Consider the following 26268-nt stretch of genomic DNA (forward strand, 5'->3'; position numbering starts at 1 on the left):
TATTATATGTAGTTCATAAACAAAAGTCCGTCCTTTCTCAATTTAAGTTTTCAGTTGTACAACCAAGTTCCTTCTTCATACCATGTAAATTAAACTATACAGAGCAAGTGATCTTCTTTTGCACTGCATGTATGCTTCTGTTCTTCATCTGTAATCCAATGGTGTGGTAACCTACCCACTACAGCACAATGTCATATTCTGCAATGTCTTAACTATGAAAAATGTCATATCATTCTACTATTATTTAAACCTTCTCTTTATTTGCCAATCTGAAATGGTATAAATTGACAGCACACTAACCATTGATACTTATGAGTTCTTGATCTGTAATCCAGTGGTGTCGTGAAGCTGCCAACTCCTTCACAATGTCATTTCCTGCCATGTCTTGACCTGAACAATACCATATTGTGTTAATGCAAATTTAAATTGTGTCACTTTATTCGTCAGTAAGAAATGTGATGAATTGTCAGCACTGATACTTTTATGTGCAAAACCTGTCATCTGTCTGCTTGTTTATCTTTCAGAGTGAGGAAGATATAAGTGTTGAACAAGCGCAGTCTCATCATCTTGCTCAGCTGCTTGCGCTGCAGCTCCCCAGCAGGGCTAACCTTTCTTGAACTCTATTGAAGTGCTGTCGGTTTTGTATATTATTTTGTCGGCATGTTTATTTGCACTGGTGGCGATCTTTGATGCCTAGTGTATGTAAGCTGTTGTCTCCTTGTGCTTTATTATCATAGTGGCGAACTTTGATGCCCAGTGGATGTAATATGCCGTAATTTCTTTATTGTATAGTATAGGTTTTTTCTTATTCATGATGCTGCAGTTATTTTACTGTATATATATCCTGTCTTCGCAGTAAACCGGCCAAACCATAAAATTACGGTACATAATCGGGTCGTCATGCAATCACGATGTAGGTTGGGCCTGAAACGTGTCGATCAGCTCACGGGCCGGCAGCGGCCCGAAATGAACCCCGACCCATGATTGTGCGAATCAAATCACGGGCTTTTAACAGGCCAAAATTGCCTGGGTCCTTGTTTGGCCCAATCAGATATCGGCTACGAGCAGGCCGGATGCAAACTGGGCCGTAGTTAGGCCCAACTATATGACGCGCTTTTAACAGGCCGAAATGTTAAACGGAGCCTTAATAGGCCAAAACTAATATCATGCCGAATTACTAAGTGGGCCTTTAGCAAGTGGGCCCAAAAGCATAGTGTCCAGTTGACAGGCCGAATCTGATATGGGCCATAATTGAGCCCAAAGCCTCTTAAAGGGCCGGACCTGATCTGGGCCGTAATTTGGCCCAGAATGTGGTAGGCTTTTAACGGGCCGGATCTCATATGGGCCACTATTAGGCCCGGAGTGTGGCAAGCCATTAATGGACTGGATCAAATATGGGCCGGCATTTGGCCCAAAACATGGCAGCTAGTTAATGGGCCGGCCTACTAGGGTCCTCAAAATCTTGTGGACCTACAGTTGGGCCGGCCCATTAATGTCGGCGAAATCTCATGGGCCTTTAGCTGGGCCGACCCATTATGACCCGCAAGAATCTTGTGGGCCTTTACCTGGGCCGGCCCATTATGGCACAAAAAAATCTTGTGGGCCTTTACCTGGGCCGGCCCATTATGGCCCACAAAATCTTGTGGGCCTTTAGCTGGGCCAGCCCATTATGGTCCGCAAAATTTCGTGGCCTTTAGATGGGCCGGCCCATTATGGTCCGCAAAATCTTGTGGTCTCTAGTTGGTTCGGCCCATTTAAATTTGTTGCGCCGTGCCACGTGTTGACGTATCATAGGCGCCTTCTGTCCAGTGAGTGGATGGCATCTGTCCCGACGATGAGCCGACACGTGTTTCCTCTAGCCAATGATGATTTTACATGTGGAAAATCCCCATTGGTCGGGGCTGTTAACGGGTTATCGGATCCAAAACCCGACCCGATAGCTTAACGGCGTTCTGTTATGGTGGATGCCACATGTCGGTCACCCTTGACGAAAGCACTTCTGTGACACGCAATTTATCGTCATGGAAGTGCACACTTCCGTGATGATAATTTTGGTAATGTCATGGAACACTTCTAGGACAGCACAGGTATGACTATCTTGATTCTGTCATAAATTTGTCATGGATGTACATGCATGACAAAAAAAGCGACCTACTGTGACAAACACGTATCATCACGGAAGTGTATTTTTTTGTAGTGAGGGTTTCCCCTCTGGTCCATGGCCTCCATGGCAAGGGAGGGGCGAGAGCCCCTCCGAGATTGGATCTGTCTCTATGTCTCTTTCTGTTTCTGCGTTTTCAGATTCTGCCCTTTCACCGTTTCTTATATTTCCGGAGATCCTTAACTCTGATTCGGCTGAAATTTGAACACGATTTCTATCCAAATATTGGCTTTCTTGCGGTGAAAGAAGGGCACCAACTGCCTTACGGGGTGGCCACGAGGGTCAGGGGCGCGCCCACCCCCCTGCTGTTGGGGAATGTAGTAATTTAAAAAAAATTCCTACGCACACGCAAGATCATGGTGATGCATAGCAACGAGGGAAGAGTGTGATCTACGTACCCTTGTAGACCGACAGCGGAAGCGTTAGCACAACGCGGTTGATGTAGTCGTACGTCTTCATGGCCCGACCGATCAAGCACCGAAACTACGGCACCTCCGAGTTTTAGCGCACGTTCAGCTCAATGACGATCCCCGGACTCCGATCCAGCAAAGTGTCGGGGAAGAGTTCCGTCAGCATGACGGCGTGGTGACGATCTTCATGTTCTACCGTCGCAGGGCTTCGCCTAAGCACCGCTACAACATTATCGAGGATTATGGTGGAAGGGGGCACCGCACACGGCTAAGAATATGATCACGTGGATCAACTTGTGTGTCTAGGGATGCCGCCTGCCCCCGTATATAAAGGATCAAGGGGAGGAGGCCGGCCGGCCCCTATGGCGCGCCAAGGAGGAGTCCTCCTCCTAGTAGGAGTAGGACTCCTACTAGGAGGGGGAAAGAAGTGGGGAGGGAGAAGGAAAGGGGGGCGCCGCCCCCCCTCTCCTAGTCCAATTCGGACCAAGGGGGGAGGAGGCGCGCGGCCCACCTTTGGCTGCCCCTCTCTCTCTCCACTAAGGCCCATATGGCCCATTACTTCTCCCGGGGGGTTCCGGTAACCCTCCGGCTCTCCGGTTTTCTCCGAAATCACCCGGAACACTTTCGGTGTCCGAATATAGCCGTCCAATATATCAATCTTTATGTCTCGACCATTTCGAGACTCCACGTCATGTTCGTGATCACATCCGGGACTCCGAACTAACTTCGGTACATCAAAACTCATAAACTCATAATATAACTGTCATCGAAACCTTAAGCGTGCGGACCCTACGGGTTCGAGAACAATGTAGACATGACCGAGACACGTCTCCGGTCAATAACCAATAGCGGAACCTGGATGCTCATATTGGCTCCTACATATTCTACGAAGATATTTATCGGTATGTTACTTGCCCGAGATTTGATCGTCGGTATCTCAAATACCTAGTTTAATCTCGTTACCGGCAAGTCTCTTTACTCGTTTCGTAATACATCATCTTGCAACTAACTCATTAGCTGTAATGCTTGCAAGGCTTATGTGATGTGCATTACCGAGAGGGCCCAGAGATACCTCTCCGACAATCGGAATGACAAATCCTAATCTCGAAATACGCCAACCCAACATTCACCTTTGGATACACCTGTAGAGCTCCTTTATAATCACCCAGTTACGTTGTGACGTTTGGTAGCACACAAAGTGTTCCTCTGGTAAACGGGAGTTGCATAATCTCATAGTCATAGGAACATGTATAAGTCATGAAGAAAGCAATAGCAACATACTAAACGATCGGGTGCTAAGCTAATGGAATGGGTCATGTCAATCACATCATTCTCCTAATGATGTGATCCCATTAATCAAATGACAACACATGTCTATGGTTAGGAAACATAACCATCTTCGATTAACGAGCTAGTCAAGTAGAGGCATACTAGTGACGTTTGGTTTGTCTATGTATTCACACAAGTATTATGTTTCCGGATAATACAATTCTAGCATGAATAATAAACATTTGTCATGATATAAGGAAATAAAATAATAACATTATTATTGCCTCTAGGGCATATTTACTTTAGTCTCCCACTTGCACTAGAGTCAATAATCTAGATTACACAGTAATGATTCTAACACCCATGGAGCTTTGGTGCTGATCATGTTTTGCTCGTGGAAGAGGCTTAGTCAACGGGTCTGCTACATTCAGATCCGTATCTATCTTGCAAATCTCTATGTCTCCCACCTGGACTAGATCCTGAATGGAATTGAAGCGTCTCTTGATGTTCTTGGTTCTCTTGTGAAATCTGGATTCCTTTGCCAAGGTAATTGCACCAGTATTGTCACAAAAGATTTTCATTGGACCCGATTCACTAGGTATGACACCTAGATCGGATATGAACTCCTTCATCCAGACTCCTTCGTTTGCTGCTTCCGAAGCAGCTATGTACTCCGCTTCACATGTAGATCCCGCCACAACGCTTTGTTTAGAATTGCACCAACTAACAGCTCCACCGTTTAATGTAAATACATATCCGGTTTGTGATTTAGAATTGTCCGGATCAGTGTCAAAGCTTGCATCAACGTAACCATTTACGATGAGCTCTTTGTCACCTCCATATATGAGAAACATATCCTTAGTCCTTTTCAGGTATCTCAGGATGTTCTTGACCGCTGTCTAGTGATCCACTCCTGGATTACTTTGGTACCTCCCTGCCAGACTTATAACAAGACACACATCAGGTCTGGTACACAGCATTGCATACATGATAGAGCCTATGGCTGAAGCATAGGGAACATCTTTCATTTTCTCTCTATCTTCTGCATTGGTCGGACTTTGAGTCTTACTCAATTTCACACCTTGTAACACAGGCAAGAATCCTTTCTTTGCTTGATCCATTTTGAACTTTTTCAAAACTTTGTCAAGGTATGTGCTTTGTGAAAGTCCAATTAAGCGTCTCGATCTGTCTCTATAGATCTTGATGCCCAATATGTAGGTAGCTTCACCGAGGTCTTTCATTGAAAAACTTTTATTCAAGTATCCTTTTATGCTATCCAAAAATTCTATATCATTTCCTATTAGTAATATGTCATCTACATATAATATCAGAAATGCTACAGAGCTCCCACTCACTTTCTTGTAAATACAGGCTTCTCCAAAAGTCTGTATAAAACCAAATGCTTTGATCACACTATCAAAGCGTTTATTCCAACTCCGAGTGGCTTGCACCAGTCCATAAATGGATCGCTGGAGCTTGCACACTTTGTTAGCTCCCTTTGGATCGACAAAACCTTCCGGCTGCATCATATACAACTCTTCTTGCAGAAATCCATTCAGGAATGCAGTTTTGACATCCATTTGCCAAATTTCATAATCATAAAATGCGGCAATTGCTAACATGATTCGGACAGACTTAAGCATCGCTACGGGTGAGAAGGTCTCATCGTAGTCAATCCCTTGAACTTGCCGAAAACCTTTTGCGACAAGTCGAGCTTTGTAGACAGTAATATTACCGTCAGCGTCAGTCTTCTTCTTGAAGATCCATTTATTCTCAATTGCTTGCCGATCATTGGGCAAGTCAACCAAAGTCCATACTTTGTTCTCATACATGGATCCCATCTCAGATTTCATGGCTTCAAGCCATTTTGCGGAATCTGGGCTCACCATCGCTTCTTCATAGTTCGTAGGTTCATCATGATCTAGTAGCATGACTTCCAGAACAGGATTACCGTACCACTCTGGCGTGGATCTTACTCTGGTTGATCTACGAGGTTCAGTAGTATCTTGTTCTGAAGTTTCATGATCATTATCATTAGCTTCCTCACTAATTGGTGTAGGTGTCACAGAAACAGATTTCTGTGATGTACTACTTTCCAATAAGGGAGCAGGTACAGTTACCTCGTCAAGTTCTACTTTCCTCCCACTCACTTCTTTCGAGAGAAACTCCTTCTCCAGAAAGTTTCCGAATTTAGCAACAAAATTTTGCCTTCGGATCTGTGATAGAAGGTGTATCCAATAGTTTCCTTTGGATATCCTATGAAGACACATTTCTCCGATTTAGGTTCGAGCTTATCAGGTTGAAGCTTTTTCACATAAGCATCGCAGCCCCAAACTTTCAGAAACGACAACTTTGGTTTCTTGCCAAACCACAGTTCATAAGGCGTCGTCTCGACGGATTTTGATGGTGCCCTATTTAACGTGAATGCGGCCGTATCTAGAGCATATCCCCAAAACGATAGCGGTAAATCAGTAAGAGACATCATAGATCGCACCATATCTAGTAAAGTACGATTACGACGTTCGGACACACCATTACGCTGTGGTGTTCCGGGTGGCGTGAGTTGCGAAACTATTCCACATTGTTTCAAATGTACACCAAACTCGTAACTCAAATATTCTCCTCCACAATCAAATCGTAGGAATTTTATTTTCTTGTTACGATGATTTTCAACTTCACTCTGAAATTCTTTGAACTTTTCAAATGTTTCAGACTTATGTTTCATTAAGTAGATATACCCATATCTGCTTAAGTCATCTGTGAAGGTGAGAAAATAACGATATCCGCCACGAGCCTCAACATTCATCGGACCACATACATCTGTATGTATGATTTCCACCAAATCTGTTGCTCTCTGCATAGTACCGGAGAACGGTGCTTTTGTCATCTTACCCATAAGGCACGGTTCGCAAGTACCAAGTGATTCATAATCAAGTGGTTCCAAAAGCCCATCAGTATGGAGTTTCTTCATGCGCTTTACACCGATATGACCCAAACGGCAGTGCCACAAATAAGTTGCACTATCATTATCAACTCTGCATCTTTTGGCTTCAACACTATGAATATGTGTGTCACTACTATCGATATTTAATAAGAATAGACCACTCTTTAAGGGTGCATGACCATAAAAGATATTACTCATATAAATAGAATAACCATTATTCTTTGATTTAAATGAATAACCGTCTCGCATCAAACAAGATCCAGATATAATGTTCATGCTTAACGCTGGCACCAAATAACAATTATTAGGTCTAATACTAATCCCGAAGGTAGATGTAGAGGCAGCGTGCCGACTGCGATCACATCGACTTTGGAACCATTTCCCACGCGCATCGTCACCTCGTCCTTAGCCAATCTTCGCTTAATCCGTAGTCCCTGTTTCGAGTTGCAAATATTAGCAACAGAACCAGTATCAAATACCCAGGTGCTACTGCGAGCATTAGTAAGGTACACATCAATAACATGTATATCACATATACCTTTGTTCACCTTGCCATCCTTCTTATCCGCCAAATACTTGGGTCAGTTCCACTTCCAGTGACCAGTCTGCTTGCAGTAGAAGCACTCTGTTTCAGGCTTAGGTACAGGTTTGGGTTTCTTCTCTTGAGGAGCAACTTGCTTGTTGTTCTTTTTGAAGTTCCCCTTCTTCTTCCCTTTGCCCTTTTTCTTGAAACTAGTGGTCTTGTTGACCATCAACACTTGATGCTCCTTCTTGATTTCTACCTCCGCAGCTTTCAGTATTGCGAAGAGCTCGGGAATAGTCTTATCCATCCCTTGCATATTATAGTTCATCACGAAGATCTTGTAGCTTGGTGGTAGTGATTGGAGAATTCTGTCAATGATGCAATCATCTGGAAGATTAACTCCCAATTGAATCAAGTGATTATTATACCCAGACATTTTGAGTATATGTTCACTGACAGAACTGTTCTCCTCCATCTTGCAGCTATAGAACTTATTGGAGACTTCATATCTCTCAATCCGGGCATTTGCTTGAAATATTAACTTCAACTCCTGGAACATCTCATATGCTCCATGACGTTCAAAACGTCGTTGAAGTCCCGATTCTAAAGCGTAAAGCATGGCACACTGAACTATCGAGTAGTCATCAGCTTTGCTCTGCCAGACGTTCATAACATATGGTGTTGCTCTAGCAGCAGGCCTGACACCCAGCGGTGCTTCCAGGACCTAATTCTTCTGTGCAGCAATGAGGATAATCCTCAAGTTACGGACCCAGTCCGTGTAATTGCTACCATCAACTTTCAACTTTGCTTTCTCAAGGAACGCATTAAAATTCAACGGAACAATAGCACGGGCCATCTATCTACAATCGAACATAAACAAGCAAGATACTATCAGGTACTAAGTTCATGATAAATTTAGGTTCAATTAATAATATTACTAAAGAACTCCCACTTAGATAGACATCCCTCTAATCCTCTAAGTGATTACGTGATCCAAATCAACTAAACCATGTCCGATCATCACGTGAGATGGAGCAGTTTCATTGGTGAACATCGCTATGTTGATCATATCTACTATATGATTCACGCTCGACCTTTCGGTCTCTGTGTTCCGAGGCCATATATGTATATGCTTGGCTCGTCAAGTATAACCTGAGTATTCTGCGTGTGCAACTATTTTGCACCCGTTGTATTTGAACGTAGAACCTATCACACCCGATCATCACGTGGTGTCTCAGCACGAAGAACTTTCGCAACGGTGCATACTCAGGGAGAACACTTCTTGATAATTAGTGAGAGATCATCTTAAAATGCTACCGTCAATCAAAGCAAGATAAGATGCATAAAAGATAAACATCACATGCAATCAATATAAGTGATATGATATGGCCATCATCATCTTGTGCTTGTGATCTCCATCTTCGAAGCACCGTCGTGATCACCATCGTCACCGGCGCGACACCTTGATCACCATCGTAGCATCGTTGTCGTCTCGCCAATCTTATGCTTCCACGACTATCGCTACCGTTTAGTGATAAAGTAAAGCATTACAGCGCAATTGCATTGCATACGATAAAGCGACAACCATATGGCTCCTGCTAGTTGCCGATAACTTGGTTACAAAACATGATCATCTCATACAATAAAATTCAGCATCATGTCTTGACCATATCACATCACAACATGCCCTGCAAAAACAAGTTAGACGTCCTCTACTTTGTTGTTGCAAGTTTTACGTGGCTGCTACGGGCTTAAGCAAGAACCAATCTTACCTACGCATCAAAACCACAACGATAGTTTGTCAAGTTGGTGCTGTTTTAACCTTCGCAAGGACCGGGCGTAGCCACACTCGGTTCAACTAAAGTTGGAGAAACTGTCACCCGCTAGCCACCTTTGTGCAAAGCACGTCGGGAGAACCGGTCTCGCGTAAGCATACGCGTAATGTCGGTCCAGTCCGCTTCGTCCAACAATACCGCCGAACCAAAGTATGACATGCTGGTAAGCAGTATGACTTATATCGCCCACAACTCACTTGTGTTCTACTCGTGCATATAACATCAACACATAAAACCTAGGCTCGGATGCCACTGTTGGGGAACGTAGTAATTTCAAAAAAATTCCTACGCACACGCAAGATCATGGTGATGCATAGCAATGAGGGAAGAGTGTGATCTACGTACCCTTGTAGACCGACAGCAGAAGCGTTAGCACAACGCGGTTGATGTAGTCGTACGTCTTCATGGCCCGACCGATCAAGCACCGAAACTACGGCACCTCCGAGTTTTAGCACACGTTCATCTCGATGACGATCCCCGGACTCCGATCCAGCAAAGTGTCGGGGAAGAGTTCCGTCAGCACGACGGCGTGGTGACGATCTTGATGTTCTACCGTCGCAGGGCTTCGCCTAAGCACCGCTACAATATTATCGAGGATTATGGTGGAAGGGGGCACCGCACACGGCTAAGAATATGATCACGTGGATCAACTTGTGTGTCTAGGGGTGCCCCCTGCCCCCGTATATAAAGGATCAAGGGGAGGAGGCCGGCCGGCCCCTATGTCGCGCCAAGGAGGAGTCCTCCTCCTAGTAGGAGTAGGACTCCTGCTAGGAGGGGGAAAGAAGTGGGGAGGGAGAAGGAAAGGGGGGCGCCGCCCCCCCCCTCTCCTAGTCCAATTCGGACCAGGGGGGAGGAGGCGCGCGGCCCACCTTTGGCTGCCCCTCTCTCTCTCCACTAAGGCCCATGTGGCCCATTACTACTCCCGGGGGGGGGTCCGGTAACCCTCCGGCTCTCCGGTTTTCTTCGAAATCACCCGGAACACTTCCGGTGTCCGAATATAGCCGTCCAATATATCAATCTTTATGTCTCGACCGTTTAGAGACTCCTCGTCATGTCCATGATCACATCCGGGACTCCGAACTAACTTCGGTACATCAAAACTCATAAACTCATAATATAACTGTCATCGAAACCTTAAGCGTGCGGACCCTACGGGTTCGAGAACAATGTAGACATGACCGAGACACGTCTCCGGTCAATAACCAATAGCGGAACCTGGATGCTCATATTGGCTCCTACATATTCTACGAAGATCTTTATCGGTCAGACCGCATAACAACATACGTTGTTCCCTTTGTCATCGGTATGTTACTTGCCCGAGATTCGATCGTCGGTATCTCAAATACCTAGTTTAATCTCGTTACTGGCAAGTCTCTTTACTCGTTTCGTAATACATCATCTTGCAACTAACTCATTAGTTGTAATGCTTGCAAGGCTTATGTGATGTGCATTACCGAGAGGGCCCAGAGATACCTCTCCGACAATCGGAGTGACAAATCCTAATCTCGAAATACGCCAACCCAACATTCACCTTTGGAGACACCTGTAGAGCTCCTTTATATCACCCAGTTACGTTGTGACGTTTGGTAGCACACAAAGTGTTCCTCCGATAAACAGGAGTTGCATAATCTCATAGTCATAGGAACATGTATAAGTCATGAAGAAAGCAATAGCAATATACTAAACGATCGGGTGCTAAGCTAATGGAATGGGTCATGTCAATCACATCATTCTCCTAATGATGTGATCCCATTAATCAAATGACAACACATGTCTATGGTTAGGAAACATAACCATCTTCGATTAACGAGCTAGTCAAGTAGAGGCATACTAGTGACGTTTGGTTTGTCTATGTATTCACACAAGTATTATGTTTCCGGATAATACAATTCTAGCATGAATAATAAACATTTATCATGATATAAGGAAATAAAATAATAACATTATTATTGCCTCTAGGGCATATTTCCTTCACCTGCCTCGTGGGCCCCTCGAGCATCGTCTCGCGTTGATTCCACTCCCCAAAATTCACATATATTCCAAAAAAATATCCGTCAGTTTTTATCCCGTTTGGACTCCGTTTGATATGGATTTTTCACGAAACAAAAAACATCCAACAAACAGGAACTGGCACTGGGCACTGGATCAATATGTTAGTCCCAAAAATAGTATTAAAAATTGCCAAAAGTATATAAAATCGTAGAATATTGGCATGGAACAATCAAAAATTATAGATACGACGGAGACGTATCATAATGCAGAATTGTAAAGAAGAAAGAACATGGAACAAGTTCGTCGTTAATGATGGATTTGTGTTCCGTGCTAACAAGCTATGCATTCCAGCTAGCTCCGTTTGTCTTTTGTTGTTGCAGGAGGCGCATGAAGAAGGATTAATGAGACACTTTGGCGTGAATAAGACAGAGGATGTATTTTCTACACATTTTTTTGCCAAAGATGAGACAGGACGATGTTGAGCGTTTTGTTGCTCGCTGCACTACATGTCAAAAAGCTAAGTCACGACTCAATCCTCATGGTTTATATATGCCTTTGCCTGTACTTAGTGTTCTTTGGGAGGATATATCTATGGACTTTGTTTTAGGTTTACCTCAAACAAAAAAGGGGAGGGATAACATATTTGTTGTCGTGGATAAATTCTCGAAAATGGCATACTTTATACCATGTCATAAAAGCGATGCTGCTGCTAATGTTGTTGTTTTGTTCTTTCGTAAAATTATTCGCTTGCATGGTGTGCTAAAAACAATTGTTTAAGATCATGATACTAATTTTCTTAGCCATTTTGAAGATGTTTATGGGCTAAGTTGGGGACTAAACTTCTTTTTAGTACTACATGTCACCCCAAACTGATGGAAAAACTAAAATAGTCAATAGAACATTGTCTACTATGCTTAGAGCTATTTGGAAGACTAACCTTAAAGTGTGGGAAGAATGGTTGCCTCATATTGAATTTGGTTATAATCGTTCGCTGCATTCTACTATTAAGATGTGCCCTTCTGAGATTGTGTATGGTTTCCTATCTCGGGCACCCATTGATTTGTTGTCTTTTCCATCTTCAGAGAAGGTTAATTTGATGCTAAACAACGTGCTGAATTGATCTAAAAAAAGCATGAGTTAAATAAAGAAAATATTGAATGCGTGAATGCTAAATATAAACTTGTTGAAGATAAGGGTAAAAAACATGTTGTCTTTGCACCTAAAGACCTTGTTTGATTACATTTGCGTAAGGATATGTTTCCTGATTTGCGCAAGTCAAAGCCAATGCCACGTGCCGATGGTCCAGTTAAGGTGTTAGAGAAAATAATGATAATGCATACAAACTTAGCTGCCTGCAGATTTTGGGTTTAATCCCACTTTTAATATTGTAGATTTGAAACCTTACTTGGGTGAGGAAAATGAGCTTTCATCGAGGATGACTTCATTTCAAGAAGAGGATGATGATGAGGACATAAAAACCATTGTTATACCCACAACCCTTATTGCTACATATACTGGATCAATTAGTAGAGCTCGCGCATACCAATTAAATTATCATGTACTTTCGTTTCTGAGTAATGATTCTAATGTTCTTGAGAATATGATGTTGCCTAAACTGAATACATTTATTTTGCTTACAAATGAAGGCTCTAGCTTGGACAAGAAGGATTAACATCGGAGTAAGATCGAGCATGAAGATGATGGTATGCACAAGGAAAACAAGAACGGGTTTCAAGTTATGATTTCAGGACTTTGAAGCCACCATAATGAGGGCATAAAGACTTGGGTGAAATATACAAGATGTCACTTCATAAATTTCATCTAGAGACTATTATAGGTGTCGCGTCACCTTATTATTGGGCCAGGCCCATGTAATTTAGAAATACTTTAGTATAGCCTGTTTTTAGAGTCCGTATGTGTGGAAAAACCGAGCTAGGGTTGGTTTCTGACCCCTCCTCCAAGGGGTCACGAAATACCATATTATTCCTTTATATATACAGTCCTTATGGCATCGTTTAGAGTTTGAGTTTTGTTTAGATTAAAGTTTGTCATAGCCGCAACTCGCGTACTTCGTTTGTGTTCAACGACCAAATCAAGACGTCACATAACCCTACTTTCATCTTATATTCGCAATATCCAGATTGCAATTTCAGTTTCTTATTTGTTCTTCGTTTGCTTGAAGGAAATAGACCATCGTGGTAAGGTTGATCGTGTTTCGGCGTAATCAATAATCTTTCAGAGTTGGTTTAATGATTGTTAAGACAACACGTCTCCGCATGTTCATAATCGAATTGTGAAAGTATACTTCATCAAAAATGATAACCGTCATTTTATTAAAAGACCGGACACCTTTGCCTCTATCAACGACGTAGTCGTTGTGGTTATGTTGACCATTTTTTTAATCTGCTGCGTCAGAGGACCATCCCATCAAATTGTATCGTTCAGCCGTGTTTTTTTTTTTTGAGACATGTGTTGTTGTTTTATTTATAAAAAGGGGGGGTGAGAGCCCAATTGCAGCGGGCCAAATCTACCCAACTCTCGTGCAGACGCGAGCCGGGTCGGATTTCCAATCGGCCGAAACGTCAAAGCGTCAAAGCTGATACACGTTTAGCTCCGTCGACCTTGGCGTGAAATGAATGGCCACTTCCACCTCATCCTCCCCTGCCCCTCTTCCCCTCGCACCCCCGCCCCCGCCCCGTTCGCGGCTCTCCTTTCCGGCCCCTCCGCCACCTCCTCCTCCCGCTACCACCACCAGCGCCGCCACCCATGGCACCGCACCCCGCCTTCGCCTCCTCCCCCACGCGGCCGACCCCCGCGCAGCGCACGCGGTCGCGGCCAAGTCTAGCGCGGACGCGCGCCTCGCGAACGCCGTCATGTGCGGCTACATCCGCGCGGGCCGCCTCACCGACGCGGTTGAGGTGTTCGACCGGATGACCGCCCGTGACGCTGCCTCCTACAGCGCGCTCATCTCGGGCCACGCCCGGCTGGGCTCCCCCGTATCTGCTGCCGCGGCGCTCTTCCGCAGCATGCGCCTCGCGGGAGTCGCCCCCACAGAGTACACTTTCGTGGGCCTCCTCACCGCCTGCATCCGCAGGGGCAACCCGCGGCTCGGGACCCAGGTCCACGCGCTCGCCGCCAAGGGACGGTACTCCGGCGGCTCTCTCCTCGTCGCCAACGCGCTCCTTGGCATGTACGTCAAGTGCGGTCGCTTAGAGGACGCTCTGAGGGTGTTCGACGGGATGGAGGAGCGCGACGTGTCCTCATGGAACACGGTGCTGTCCGGCCTGGTCGAGCTGGGGAGGTACGAGGAGGCGCTTGAGCTGTTTGGGGACATGCGGACGGCCGATGTTGCGGTCGACCGGTTTTCTCTGTCAGCGCTTCTGACGGCGGCTACTGAAGGGTTCAGCCTGCCTCTGGGGGCAGCGGTGCACGCTCTGTCTCTCAAGTCCGGGATGGAGCTGGATTTGAGTGTGGGCAATGCGCTCATTGGATTTTATGCTGAGCATGGTGATTCTGTCGAGGATGTGGTTGGTGTGTTTCAGAGGATGCCAGTAAAGGACGTAATTTCGTGGACTGGGTTACTCAATGGATACATGGAATTTGGTTTAGTTGACAAGGCTCTGCGCGTGTTTGATCGGATGCCTGAGAGGAATTTTGTTACATATAATGCAGTTCTCACCGGGTTTTGTCAGAACAAGGAAGGTGTGCGAGTCAGTTTTGCTAGGAAGGCTGGGCTGCAGGGGCTCGGGTTGTTTAGGCAGATGCTGGAGAATGGGTTGGAGATGTCAGACGTCACCATGACTGGTGTCCTCAATGCTTGTGCTATTGCTGCGGATAGGAAGATGAGTGAGCAGGTTCACACATTTGTGATTAAGTGTGGCTGCGGTTCAAGTCCTTGGATTGACGCCGCGTTGATAGACATGTGCGTCAAGTGTGGTAGGTCTGGAGATGCACGTCTGTTGTTTGAGCATTGGCGCCACCAGGAGAGTTTTCACATTGCTTGGAGCTCTTTACTGCTTTCTAGCGTTAGAGATGGAGAGTATGAGAAAGCGCTTTCTACATTCCTTCAAATGTTTAGAAGCAGTGATATTCAGTTCATTGATGCGTTTTTGTTGACTACTGCTCTTGGAGTTTGTGGTGCTTTGGGTTTTACGGAGCTTGGAAAGCAACTGCATCTGCTTGCTGCAAAATCTGGGCTTTTGCGTGCTTGTGGAGTTGGTAATGCAATTGTCAGTATGTATGGCAAGTGCGGACAATTGGAAAATGCAGTCACTTTCTTTCAGCGAATGCCTCATCGAGACCTTGTGTCTTGGAATGCGCTGATCACTGCTCATCTTCTCCATCGCCAGGGAGATGAAATATGGGACATATGGTCTCAAATGGAGAGATTAGCCATCAAGCCTGACTCCGTGACCTTTCTTCTGATCATATCAGCTTGCAGTTGTACAGACTCAGATTCTGCAGATGCATCTATGGAACTGTTTCGTTGTATGTCAAGCAAGTACAACACTGAACCTGCTATGGAACACTTTGCAGCAGTTGTGTACGTCCTTGGCTGCTGGGGTCATTTTGATGAGGCTGAACAGTTTATAGCTAGTATGCCATTCAAGCCTGGTGCATTAGTTTGGCGATCTTTGCTGGAAAGCTGTAGCAAGCAGTCCAATATGACACTGCGAAGGCGAGCTATGAGTCATCTACTTGCCCTGGAACCACAAGACCCATCCACATATGTTCTGGCATCTAATCTGTACTCTGAATCAGCAAAGTGGCATTGCTCAGAGAACACAAGGCTGGAGATGCGGCAAAAGGGTATCCATAAGATTCCAGCAAGGAGCTGGACATTTTATGACAATGCTATTCACTCATTTTTCGCTCGAGATAGATCACATCCTCAGTCCAAGGACATCTATGCTGGTCTGGACGTGCTAACTCTTGAGTGCATTAAGGCCGGGTATGAACCAGACACCACCTTTGTCCTACATGATGTCGAGGAATACCAAAAGAGACACTTCCTAATGTACCACAGTGCAAAGCTGGCAGCTACATATGGCCTCCTAATGGCAGGCTCTGGGAAAATTATCCGTGTGGTGAAGAACATCCGCATGTGTGGTGACTGCCACTCATTTCTGGAGCATGCCTCTGCTGCTACCGGAAAAGAGATTTCAGTCAGAGACTCGAATGGGTTTCATGTTTTTAGGGCAGGGATTTGTTCCTGTAGAGATTAGTCTGGTACCATACCAATTTTGACTACTTTGCAGTGTCTTTGTAGCACTGTAGAATCTATAGAAGATATCCTTGTATTGAGATCCTGTACATTGCTATGAGTTTCTTCAGAAGCATTCATGCCAACCAGGGGCGGAGCCAGGCTGGCCGCGTGCCCCGGGCCGCCTTCAAGCATTTCTCCTGGATTTGGGCCTCACGTATTAGGTAGCAGTACATTCACCAAAGGAGTTGGGCCTCACGCCCCGGGCCCAGGCCCTGGGGGCCTGGGGCCTGTCTCCGCCCCTGATTGCCAACAGCTGTTCAGTTGACATCATATTCAGAAAAGTATTTTCTTTTGCTCCAAACATTCAGTTGAATATGTTTCTGAGAAAATATCGGTTGAATAATGTCTAGTACCATAAACAATGTGAAAATTTAACATTACAAATCACTTACTCCCCAGTGGTCTTAAAATTTGCTGTTTGCAGTTAGCACACGATACCTCACATTTATATGAATATGATTTCCGGCAGGACTCTTTATGTTCTTGACCTGTTTGCAGTTACTTGTGAGTTGCAACCTTCACAAAAAAAAAGCAAGATTAAGACAATGAGGTAGGCATCTTCTATTGCCCTGACCTAACTGTGTACTTACAGTTAGCACTGATGCTCGCGTACAAAATCATTACCTACTGGCTCTTGACTAGAAGCTCCTTCCCTCCCGCACGCGCCGACGGCCGTTCCGGCCACGGCGGCTACCTACACTTGTCGTTGGCCGCTCGGTCAGTGGCGCCACCCCTCCCGCGCCATGGGCCGTGCTCGCTCGGCGCGCTCCTGCGCATCCGCCCGCTCCAGCTCGCGGGACAGCGAGGGATGGGGCCACCCCGCGTCCAACCCCCCCCCCCCCCCTTGCGGATATTGCTGGGGATCGTAGTTAGGCCGTCACCCCACGCCAACCCTGGACAAAGGACCAGTCCCGCAACGCGCGCCGGGCAAGCGCGCACGCCCATGCTGGCGGGCGACCGCATAGGCGTCAATGCCACAAGCCCTCCATCAATGCAAACGTCGGGCGAGAGGTCTTTTTAAGGCGCTTCAAGGGGCTCTGCTTCCGGTGCCTGAGCTCTGAGCATCGTCGTGTACATTGTAGAGATCCTATCCACTGCATCGAGTGCAAGCTGCCTGACCACATCGCTCGTGACTGCCTCCAAGATCCGTGCAACGGCAGGGGTGGCAAACCGGCAAGGGCGGGGCTGAGGCCTGCTGCTGGGCGCGGCCCGGTCCGCACTCGTCTTCGCTTCCCCACGCCGTCGGCGCCCGCGCCGACCATGGAGCGCTGCCACCATACTGACCTGTCAAGGCGGCCGAGGAACAGCCACAAGGTGGTGATCGAGACGCCGATGGTGGAGCATCAGATCTTCTTCCTCTGGCACCATGCCGTCCTCCTGACCTCGGCGGCCGAGCGGCACGCGGCGAACCCTATGTCGGTCGGACGTGCTTTCGATGCCACGCTCCGCACGCCCGCCCACCTACTGCGGGTCACGAGCCATGATCCGGAGGACTTCTTGGTGCTTTTCGAGCTGTCGGCGCACCACGACAACGCCGTCCACCTCGTCTCGATCAACGTCGACGGCGTCGTCTTCAACATCAAGCCATGGCACGAGGATGACCATGTTGTGCACCAAGACTTCATGCTCCATGTGTGGGTGGTCATAGAGAATATGCCCCTCCATATGGGTCCCTGAAGGGGGCGGCGGAGGTGCTCGGCGTCAAGTGCATCATTGACTGCCTCGACACTCGCACGCACAAGCGCGGCGACACACGGACCTTTGCGTGCTGGGTGTGGGTGTGGGACGTCGCCTTCATCGCCACCAAGCACACCATTTGGAGGGCGCGCGCATCGTCGGGTGCGTGAAGACCATGATAGGCGCCTCTCCCCCAAGCGGGGACAGTACAAAAAAAAGACACAACCGTGACATTTTGACTTGAACGAAAACTTTTTTGTCATGCTTATGACAATTCTATGATGATAATTGTGACAAAACCACATATCATCATAGATGTGGTGGGCTCCTACTTCTATGACAAAAGAACATGACAGAAAATGAGTTTTTCGTCCTGGGCGGGCCGAGGACGCACATGCATGCCATTCTTTGGGCCGTCCATGATGGAAAAAATCATGGTAGAAGCGAGGGCGAGGAAAATATCGGGGAGTTCCCGGTTACGGTGGGTGGTCGGGGCCGAGCGATGCACGGAGGTTTGCGTGTTTCTCTCGTACACGTACGCACGTGTGTGCAAGGTGTTGGGATCTAACTGAACCCGAGCGAGGCGTTCGCTTATTGAACCCGAGCGATTGCACTAGCTACATTACTGAACCCGAGCGATCGATCCCTTGGTTGTTAACTGAACCCGAGCGATTCCTTCGCTGCTGCTGCTACCTGAAGCTGATCGAACCAGCTGCCTCTTGATGAATAGTGGCCGTTCTTGGGGGTTGTATGAACAGTTCTCGATGGGGGTTGGATGAATAGGACCCCGTGGTAATAGGCCGTTGCCGCTGGATGAACAGGACCTCGATTGAGGAGGCCACCAGACCCGAGCCGGTTGGGGGTGAATGAACAGGACCCCTGGAGGGTTGGTTGAACAGTAGCTGGTGGAGGCTGGATGAACAGTAACCCATGGATGAACAGTGGCTGATGAAGGCAGGAGGAAGGTCACGGTTGTAAGTGCATCTAGTGCCCCCTAGTGATTTTGGTGTATTGAAGACTTATAGGTTAAGGGGCTAATGCGTTTGTGAGTGCACACAGGTCTATAAGTCTATGAGGAGTTTAATATTTACAGAGAAAGTCGACCCCTAAAAATGAAGTTTCTCCGACTGAAGACTTTGAATCTCTGAAGACTTTGAAAGTGAAGAAATTGGTGTGACCGTGAAGACTTGGCATTCAATCAAGGAATATGAAGTGTGAAGACTTCTGTTTTCGTAGTTTCATTTTCTCTTTCTTGAGTCATAGGAAACACCGTACTGTTAAAGGGGGTCGAGAAAATACTAAGGAAAAATTTCCATGTGATGCTCAACTCAAAATCCTACACCTACCAATCCCTTCGAGTGAAGCCATTGGAAATCTCATACAGTTCAGTCAATTTCTTCAGTGACAGAGACGAAGTTGTTCTCGTCTCTAAGGAATTTGTTCTGACTGGGGAGTTAGGAATTCGCCAGTGTGGATTGCCTGCACAGTGAGGAACATGATAGCCCTGAGGATTTTGCAACTCAAAATTTCGGCCGTTGTTGTGCTATGCGCCAGCTGTCCCAAAATATCTATCCACCCAACGGTCATATCATTGAAGGGCATCTATGTCTTATCATGTCGGGCTGCCCCCTAGGCTATAAATAGCCGCCCTCTACAACCACTAGCTGGTTGGCTGCTCCGAGAGAAACTGACACTTGTCATTTGAGAGCAACCCATCCTCCGAGGACTTTGAGCGAAAATCATCAAGTGAGGAAAAACGCAAACCCAAACACCTACAAACCCCAAGTGATTGAGCATCACTGAAGAGATTGATCCTGCGTGGATCCGACGCTTGTTACCTTTGAAGACTATGCTTCTTCCAGACGGTTAGGCATCATGGTCTAGTGCATCTAAGAGGAATTGTGGATCACCGAGTGACCAAGTTTGTGAAGGTTTGGAAGTCACCTGAAGACTTACCACGAGTGATTGGACGAGGTCTGTGTGACCTTAGTTCAAGGAGAATACGGTGAGGACTGGGTGTCCTGAGCTGCGTGTTCAGGACTGGGTGTCCGGGACTGTGTGTCCTCGAGTTTAAATACTCAGCCGCTCCAACCAGATGTACAACTAAGACATCAGTTGGAACTGGTCTACCAAATCATTGTCTTCACCAAGCTTACTGGTTCTATTCCCTCAACTCATTCATTTCCTCATAACTGTGTTGTGTGTTTGTTCATATCTGTGTTTGAAGACTTTGACTGAAGACTTTCTCAATTTCCTCAGTTCAATTTCTTTAGTCTGTTTGTCTTCATCCTATGTTATTCTGTGCTTACGCTTCCTGTACTCTGTGCCTATCTTCATTTCATCATGATGACCATGCTTGTATTCTGTTATGTTTACTTTTGAATACTTATTCCGCTGTTAGTAGTTCTTCGCTAAGGAATTTCCTCACCGGCAAATTCCTCAGTGAAGAATTTCATAAAAATCGCCTATTCACCCCCCTCTAGTCGATATAACGCACTTTCAATTGATATCAGAGCAAGGTACTCCCTTGTTCTGTGTGATTTTGGTTTAACAACCTGGAGTTTTAGTTATGTCGGCCGCAGGTATGAGTAAAGTGACATGCCCCATCTTTGACGGTCATGAGTATCCCAAGTGGAAGGCCATGATGAAGAAGCGCCTCATGGCGATGAACAGCGAGCTGTGGACCGTCATTGAGATTGGTTTGACCGATCTGTGCAAGATGGCGGAAGCTGATGACATTCGCAAGGACACTCTTCTCAACCTCACGGCGAAGGATGTCATCTGCTCCTGTCTGTCTCAAAATCAGTTCAGGAATATCATGCACCTCGATCATGCGAAGCTCATCTGGGACCGTCTCTCTGAGGTCTATGAAGGTCATCGAACCTGTCATGATCCTTGGTTTGAGGACTTCAAGAATCTCTCAAAGCGATAACATTCGAATCAGAATCATCATCTTCTGCATCATGCCTTATGATAAAAAGATGCTGAGGTAACTGAATGCTACCTATCTGAGTCTAGTGATGATGAATCTGGTGATGAATTTGGACCCAGCTATGTCAAACTTGCTTCCCTTGCCACTAAACAACAAAGAGCTTTGGAAAAAGTTCACTACATGCTAAATAAGAGCGTTGATATGTTGGGTGAAGAAATGGATCAGTCAAAAGCTTTGACTGAAAGTCTTCAGAGACTTCATACTAAGTATGACACCCTTCAAGATCAACATAACACTCTTTTATCTGATCATGAGAAGCTTTCTTATGAATTTCTTCAAAGAAAGCAAGATCTTGAAAAGCTAAGAGTGAGTTATGAAGATCTTCGGAAGGAGCGTGGTTCATTACTTGCTCAACAAATCAGCGCTTCTCAGGAAGAATTTGTTCCTCCATGCTTGAAGTGCATTGAACATGAATCTGCTAATTCTTCACCTGAATGTTCAAATGCTGCTAATGTTTCAAATTCTTCACATGCCTCTGCTATCACTAATTCCTCATCTGAGGACATTGCTAGTATCACTGATGATGTAGGGCTGAAGGAATTGTACATGACAGGCATGTACAAAAGCCTCAAAGGGCATCAGACTCTTTGTGATGTGCTTAAAAAGCAGATCCTCAACAGGAACCCTAGGAAAGAGGGTATTGCCTTTGAGAGGAAACTCAATGCTGATGGTACATATTGGAAGCCTGAGCAATACCCCAAAACTACATGGGTTGCTGCAAAGGGACCTCCAGTTGATCCATCTAACTTATCTGGATTTGCATGTGAATCTCCTCGTTCTGATGATGAGTCTTTTGACTCCAACTATAAACTGTTCAAAAATCAGAATGGTGAAGTATTTGCTAGATATGTTGGCACTAACTACAGGAACGGTTTCCCTATGAAGAGAATCTGGGTTACCAAAAGATGCCTTGAAAATCTTCAGGTGAATGTCATCATGACGCCACCTGTGAAGAATAGGAACCCCAGATCAAATTCTTCATATGAACCAAATTCTTCATATGGATCCAAGTCCTCATACGGACCAAACTCCTCACATGGATCATATTCCTCAAAAGGATCAAAGTCCTCATATGAACATCATCGTGCTAACCCGTCTGTTTCGCAGGGAAGATCCAAGGATTATGGATATGTGCATTATTCTTCAAATCATTATATCCATAAGTCCTCGAAGAATTTCTCTGCATACTCTTATGCTTACTCTAACCCCTCTTATGTGAAACGAAATGGACTGGCTTCTATGCCATCCTTCTCGTATGGAGCTCGCAGAATGATGAACTCTTTGCCACCCCTTCGGATGTGGGTGGTGAAGAAAAAGAACTAATCTCTTCTGCAGGGTCAGGTCTCGAGACATACGTAATCGTCTGAAGAATTTGCTGGAGACGTGAGCATGCCTGATAGGACGCAGGCTAATCATGAAGAAATGAACTTTCATTTCTCACATCCTCATATTGCTTTACCAATTATCTTGCTTGATGAAATTGATCTGATGAATTGATGTCATATTCTTCACTGATGAAGTATATGAGTTTGTAAGCTGCACTAATTCATCTGCAGGATGATCAACCCAAAGCCATTGAGTGGGTCCTCGATAGTGGATGTACAAATCACATGACTGGTGACAAGAATCTATTGATGGATGCTCCATTATCTCCATCGCATCTGAAGCATATCATCTGTGCCAACAAAGGCAAAAGTCAGGTATTGAGTCTAGGTAAGGTTGCGATCACAAAGGATCGACACATGGACAAAGTCATGCTTGTTGAGTCCTTAGGATACAACCTTATGTCTGTCTCAATGCTTTGTGATATTGATATGGTTGTTGCCTTTGGCAAGTACCGTTGTGTTGGGGTTATGGAAGCTGACAATTCCAAAGTCTTCGAAGGTTTTAGGAGAGGAGACCTGTATATTGTTGATTTCTCTACAGGACCACAACCAGCCGTGTGTCTAATTGCAAAAGCTTTAGAAGGCTGGCTCTGGCATCGACGACTTGGTCATGCGGGCATGAGGAATTTGCACACGCTTGCGAAGAAGAAGCATGTCATTGGCATTGAGAATGTCAAATTCCTCAAGGATCACTTATGCAGAGCCTGTGAAGCAGGGAAGATGACAAAGACCAAGCATCCAGCGAAGACTATCATGACCACTACTCGTCCATTTGAATTGCTTCACATGGATCTCTTCGGTCCTAACCATTATTCTGCTGTTTCAAATGATGCATCTCAATATGGCTTTGTTATTGTTGATGATTACTCTCGATACACATGGGTACACATTGTTACTTACAAACATGAAGTGCAGGAAGTCTTCAAACGATTTTCCTCGAGGGCTTCAACCAACTTTGGTGTGAAGATCAAGCACATCAGAAGTGACAATGGAACCGAGTTCAAGAATTCTGATCTAGATGACTATCTTGATGAACTTGGTATTACTCATGAGTTATCTGCTCCCTACACTCCTCAGCAGAACGACATCGTGGAGCGCAAGAACAGGACTCTTGCTGAGATGGCTCGCACTATGCTCGATGAATACAAAATGCCTCGTCGGTTCTGGATTGAGGCAATTGATACTGCGTGCCACATCATCAATAGAGTATATCTTCACAAATTCTTCAAGAAGACTGCCTATGAACTCCTCACTGATAAGAAACCCAATGTAAGTTGTTTCAAAGTCTTCGGTGCTAAATGTTGGATTAGAGATCCTCATCACAAGTCAAAATTTGCACCGAAAGCACATGAAGGTTTTATGCTTGGTTACAGAAAGGACTCGCACACCTACAGAGTCTTCAACAAAGTTCTTCACAAGGTTGTTGAAACTATAGATGTGCGGTTCGATGAAACTAATGGCTCGCAAAGAGAGCACCTACCTACTGTGATAGATGAACCAACACCTGAGGAAACTATCAAGTTCAAGGCTACTGAGGACGTCATTCCTACTGAAGAATCTGCTGAAGAATTCATTCCAAAAGATGAAGAACGTCGAGCTAATGCACTTGAAGAAAATACTGAAGAAAATGGTGCTGAAAACAATGCTGATCAAATTCTTCAACGATAACCAGCTCATCCTCGCATTGCAAAAGAAGTGCAAGTTGAAAAGATCATCAATGACATCAAAGTGCCAGGTCCTCTCACATGCTCAAAAGCTTCATATTTATCTAACTTTTGTGGGCACTATGCTTTTGTCTCCATCACAGAGCCCACTAAGGTAGATGAAGCATTTCTGGAGCCTGAGTGGATTCAGGCCATGCAAGAAGAATTACATCAGTTCGAGCTCAACAATGTCTGGGAAATGGTCAAACGTCCAGATCCTCGCAAGCACAATATCATTGGCACAAAGTGGATCTACCGCAACAAGCAAGATGAAAATGGCCTTGTGGTGAGGAATAAGGCACGGCTCGTAGCTCAAGGCTACACACAGGTTGAAGGAATTGATTTTGATGAAACTTTTGCACCTGTTGCTAGACTTGAGGCTATTCGCATATTACTTGCTTATGCTAACCATCATGATATCACTTTATATCAAATGGATGTGAAAAGTGCATTCCTCAATGGTAAGCTTGAGGAAGAAGTATATGTTGCTCAACCCCCAGGTTTTGAAGATCCAAAGAATCCTAACAAAGTCTTCAGACTCAACAAGGCCCTCTATGGCCTCAAGCAGGCCCCACGGGCGTGTGATGAATTTGCCTATATGATGAGTGAAGAATATCAAATGTCTATGATGGGAGAGTTGAAATTCTTCTTAGGTCTTCAAATTCGTCAACAACGCAATGGCATATTCATATCTCAGGAGAAATACCTCAAGGATGTACTGAGGAAATTCGGCATGCAAGATTGCAAAGGCGTCAAAATTCCTATGCCCACAAATGGCCATCTATGCACTGATGAAAATGGTATCGACTTCGATCATAAGGTATACCGCTCCATGATTGGCTCTTTATTGTACTTATGTGCATCTAGGCCAGACATAATGCTTAGTGTTTGCATGTGTGCCCGATTTCAAGCTACACCGAAGGAATCACACCATAAGGCTGTGAAGCATATTCTTCGATATCTAGCTCACACACCAACACTTGGATTATGGTACCCCAAGGGCTCGGCTTTTGATCTCATTGGATATTCTGACTCTGACTATGCTGGTGATCGTGTGGATCGTAAGGCAACATCTGATACATGTCATTTCCTCGGACGATCTTTGGTCTGTTGGTCCTCGAAGAAACAGAACTGCGTATCACTATCTACTGCTGAAGCTGAGTATATTGCCGTTGGTTCTTGCTGTGCTCAATTGCTATGGATGAAGCAAACTCTCAAGGACTACGGCGTCAACATGAAGAATGTGCCTCTCTTCTGTGACAATGAGAGTGCCATCAAGATTGCTCACAACCCAGTTCAGCACTCGAAAACAAAGCACATTCAGATTCGTCATCATTTTCTTCGTGATCATGTGTTGAAGGGCGACATTTCTATTGATCATGTGAAGACTGAAGAACAGCTAGCCGATATCTTCACAAAGCCCTTGGATGAGAAGAGATTTAGCAAGTTGCGGTGTGAGCTAAATATCCTAGAATCTTCGAATGTTCTTTGAAAAGGACACTCATCCTAACACTTATGCAAAATTGATGACTTAGATGTGCAACACATGAAGAAACGTTTTTCTTCAATCAAGGAAGAATAACACTCTTAGTGTGAAGAAATTAACGAAGAATTTGATTCTCAGAACCCTACGATAATTGTACGCGGTGTCTGAAATCATCATTCTTATACGGTGGGTCACGCCACCACCAAAAGTTGAAATTCCTCAATTATTCATATTCTTCAACTTTGCATTGTCTTCATAGTTTCCGTCGTTTTTCTTCATTGGCTATATATATATATATATATATATATATATATGAGTTTATGTCCTCCACAGCATTCACTTATTGCTAAATCTTCAAGTTGGTTTTTCTGCTAAGTGAATGTGATCGGACCCTCCCCCTCTATGCTATACTCAACCCAAACTATTCACAAATTCTTCATATGTGTTCTATTTGAAACTCGTTCAAAATCTTCACTGTGTCCTTGTTAGCTGAAGAAATTGCGAACGGAACTTTAAAACCTATCTTATCTAAATTTTCGGCTTTGCCGCTCAAACCGTTCCGCATCCCACGATATACTTATCCTTTCACCCACAATCGCACATGATCTCCACCTCTCAGTACGTG

At 45.3% G+C, this 26268-nt stretch overlaps 1 protein-coding gene and 1 pseudogene across 1 annotated transcript; both read left to right on the top strand.

Moving 5' to 3' along the window:
• Window positions 1-13755: 13755 nt before the first annotated feature.
• On the top strand, window positions 13756-16538 carry EMB175 (Pentatricopeptide repeat (PPR) superfamily protein). Its single transcript, XM_048702773.2, has one exon. The coding sequence runs from the start codon at window positions 13771-13773 to the stop codon at window positions 16357-16359; it is 2589 nt and encodes an 862-aa protein (XP_048558730.2). The 5' UTR covers window positions 13756-13770; the 3' UTR covers window positions 16360-16538.
• A 463-nt stretch (window positions 16539-17001) lies between these two features.
• On the top strand, window positions 17002-18321 carry LOC147986344 (uncharacterized; annotated as a pseudogene).
• Window positions 18322-26268: the final 7947 nt, after the last annotated feature.

The sequence above is a fragment of the Triticum urartu genome, chromosome 2A, assembly GCF_056163025.1.
Source record: "Triticum urartu cultivar PI428250 chromosome 2A, HENAU_Tu73, whole genome shotgun sequence".
NCBI lineage: Eukaryota > Viridiplantae > Streptophyta > Magnoliopsida > Poales > Poaceae > Triticum > Triticum urartu.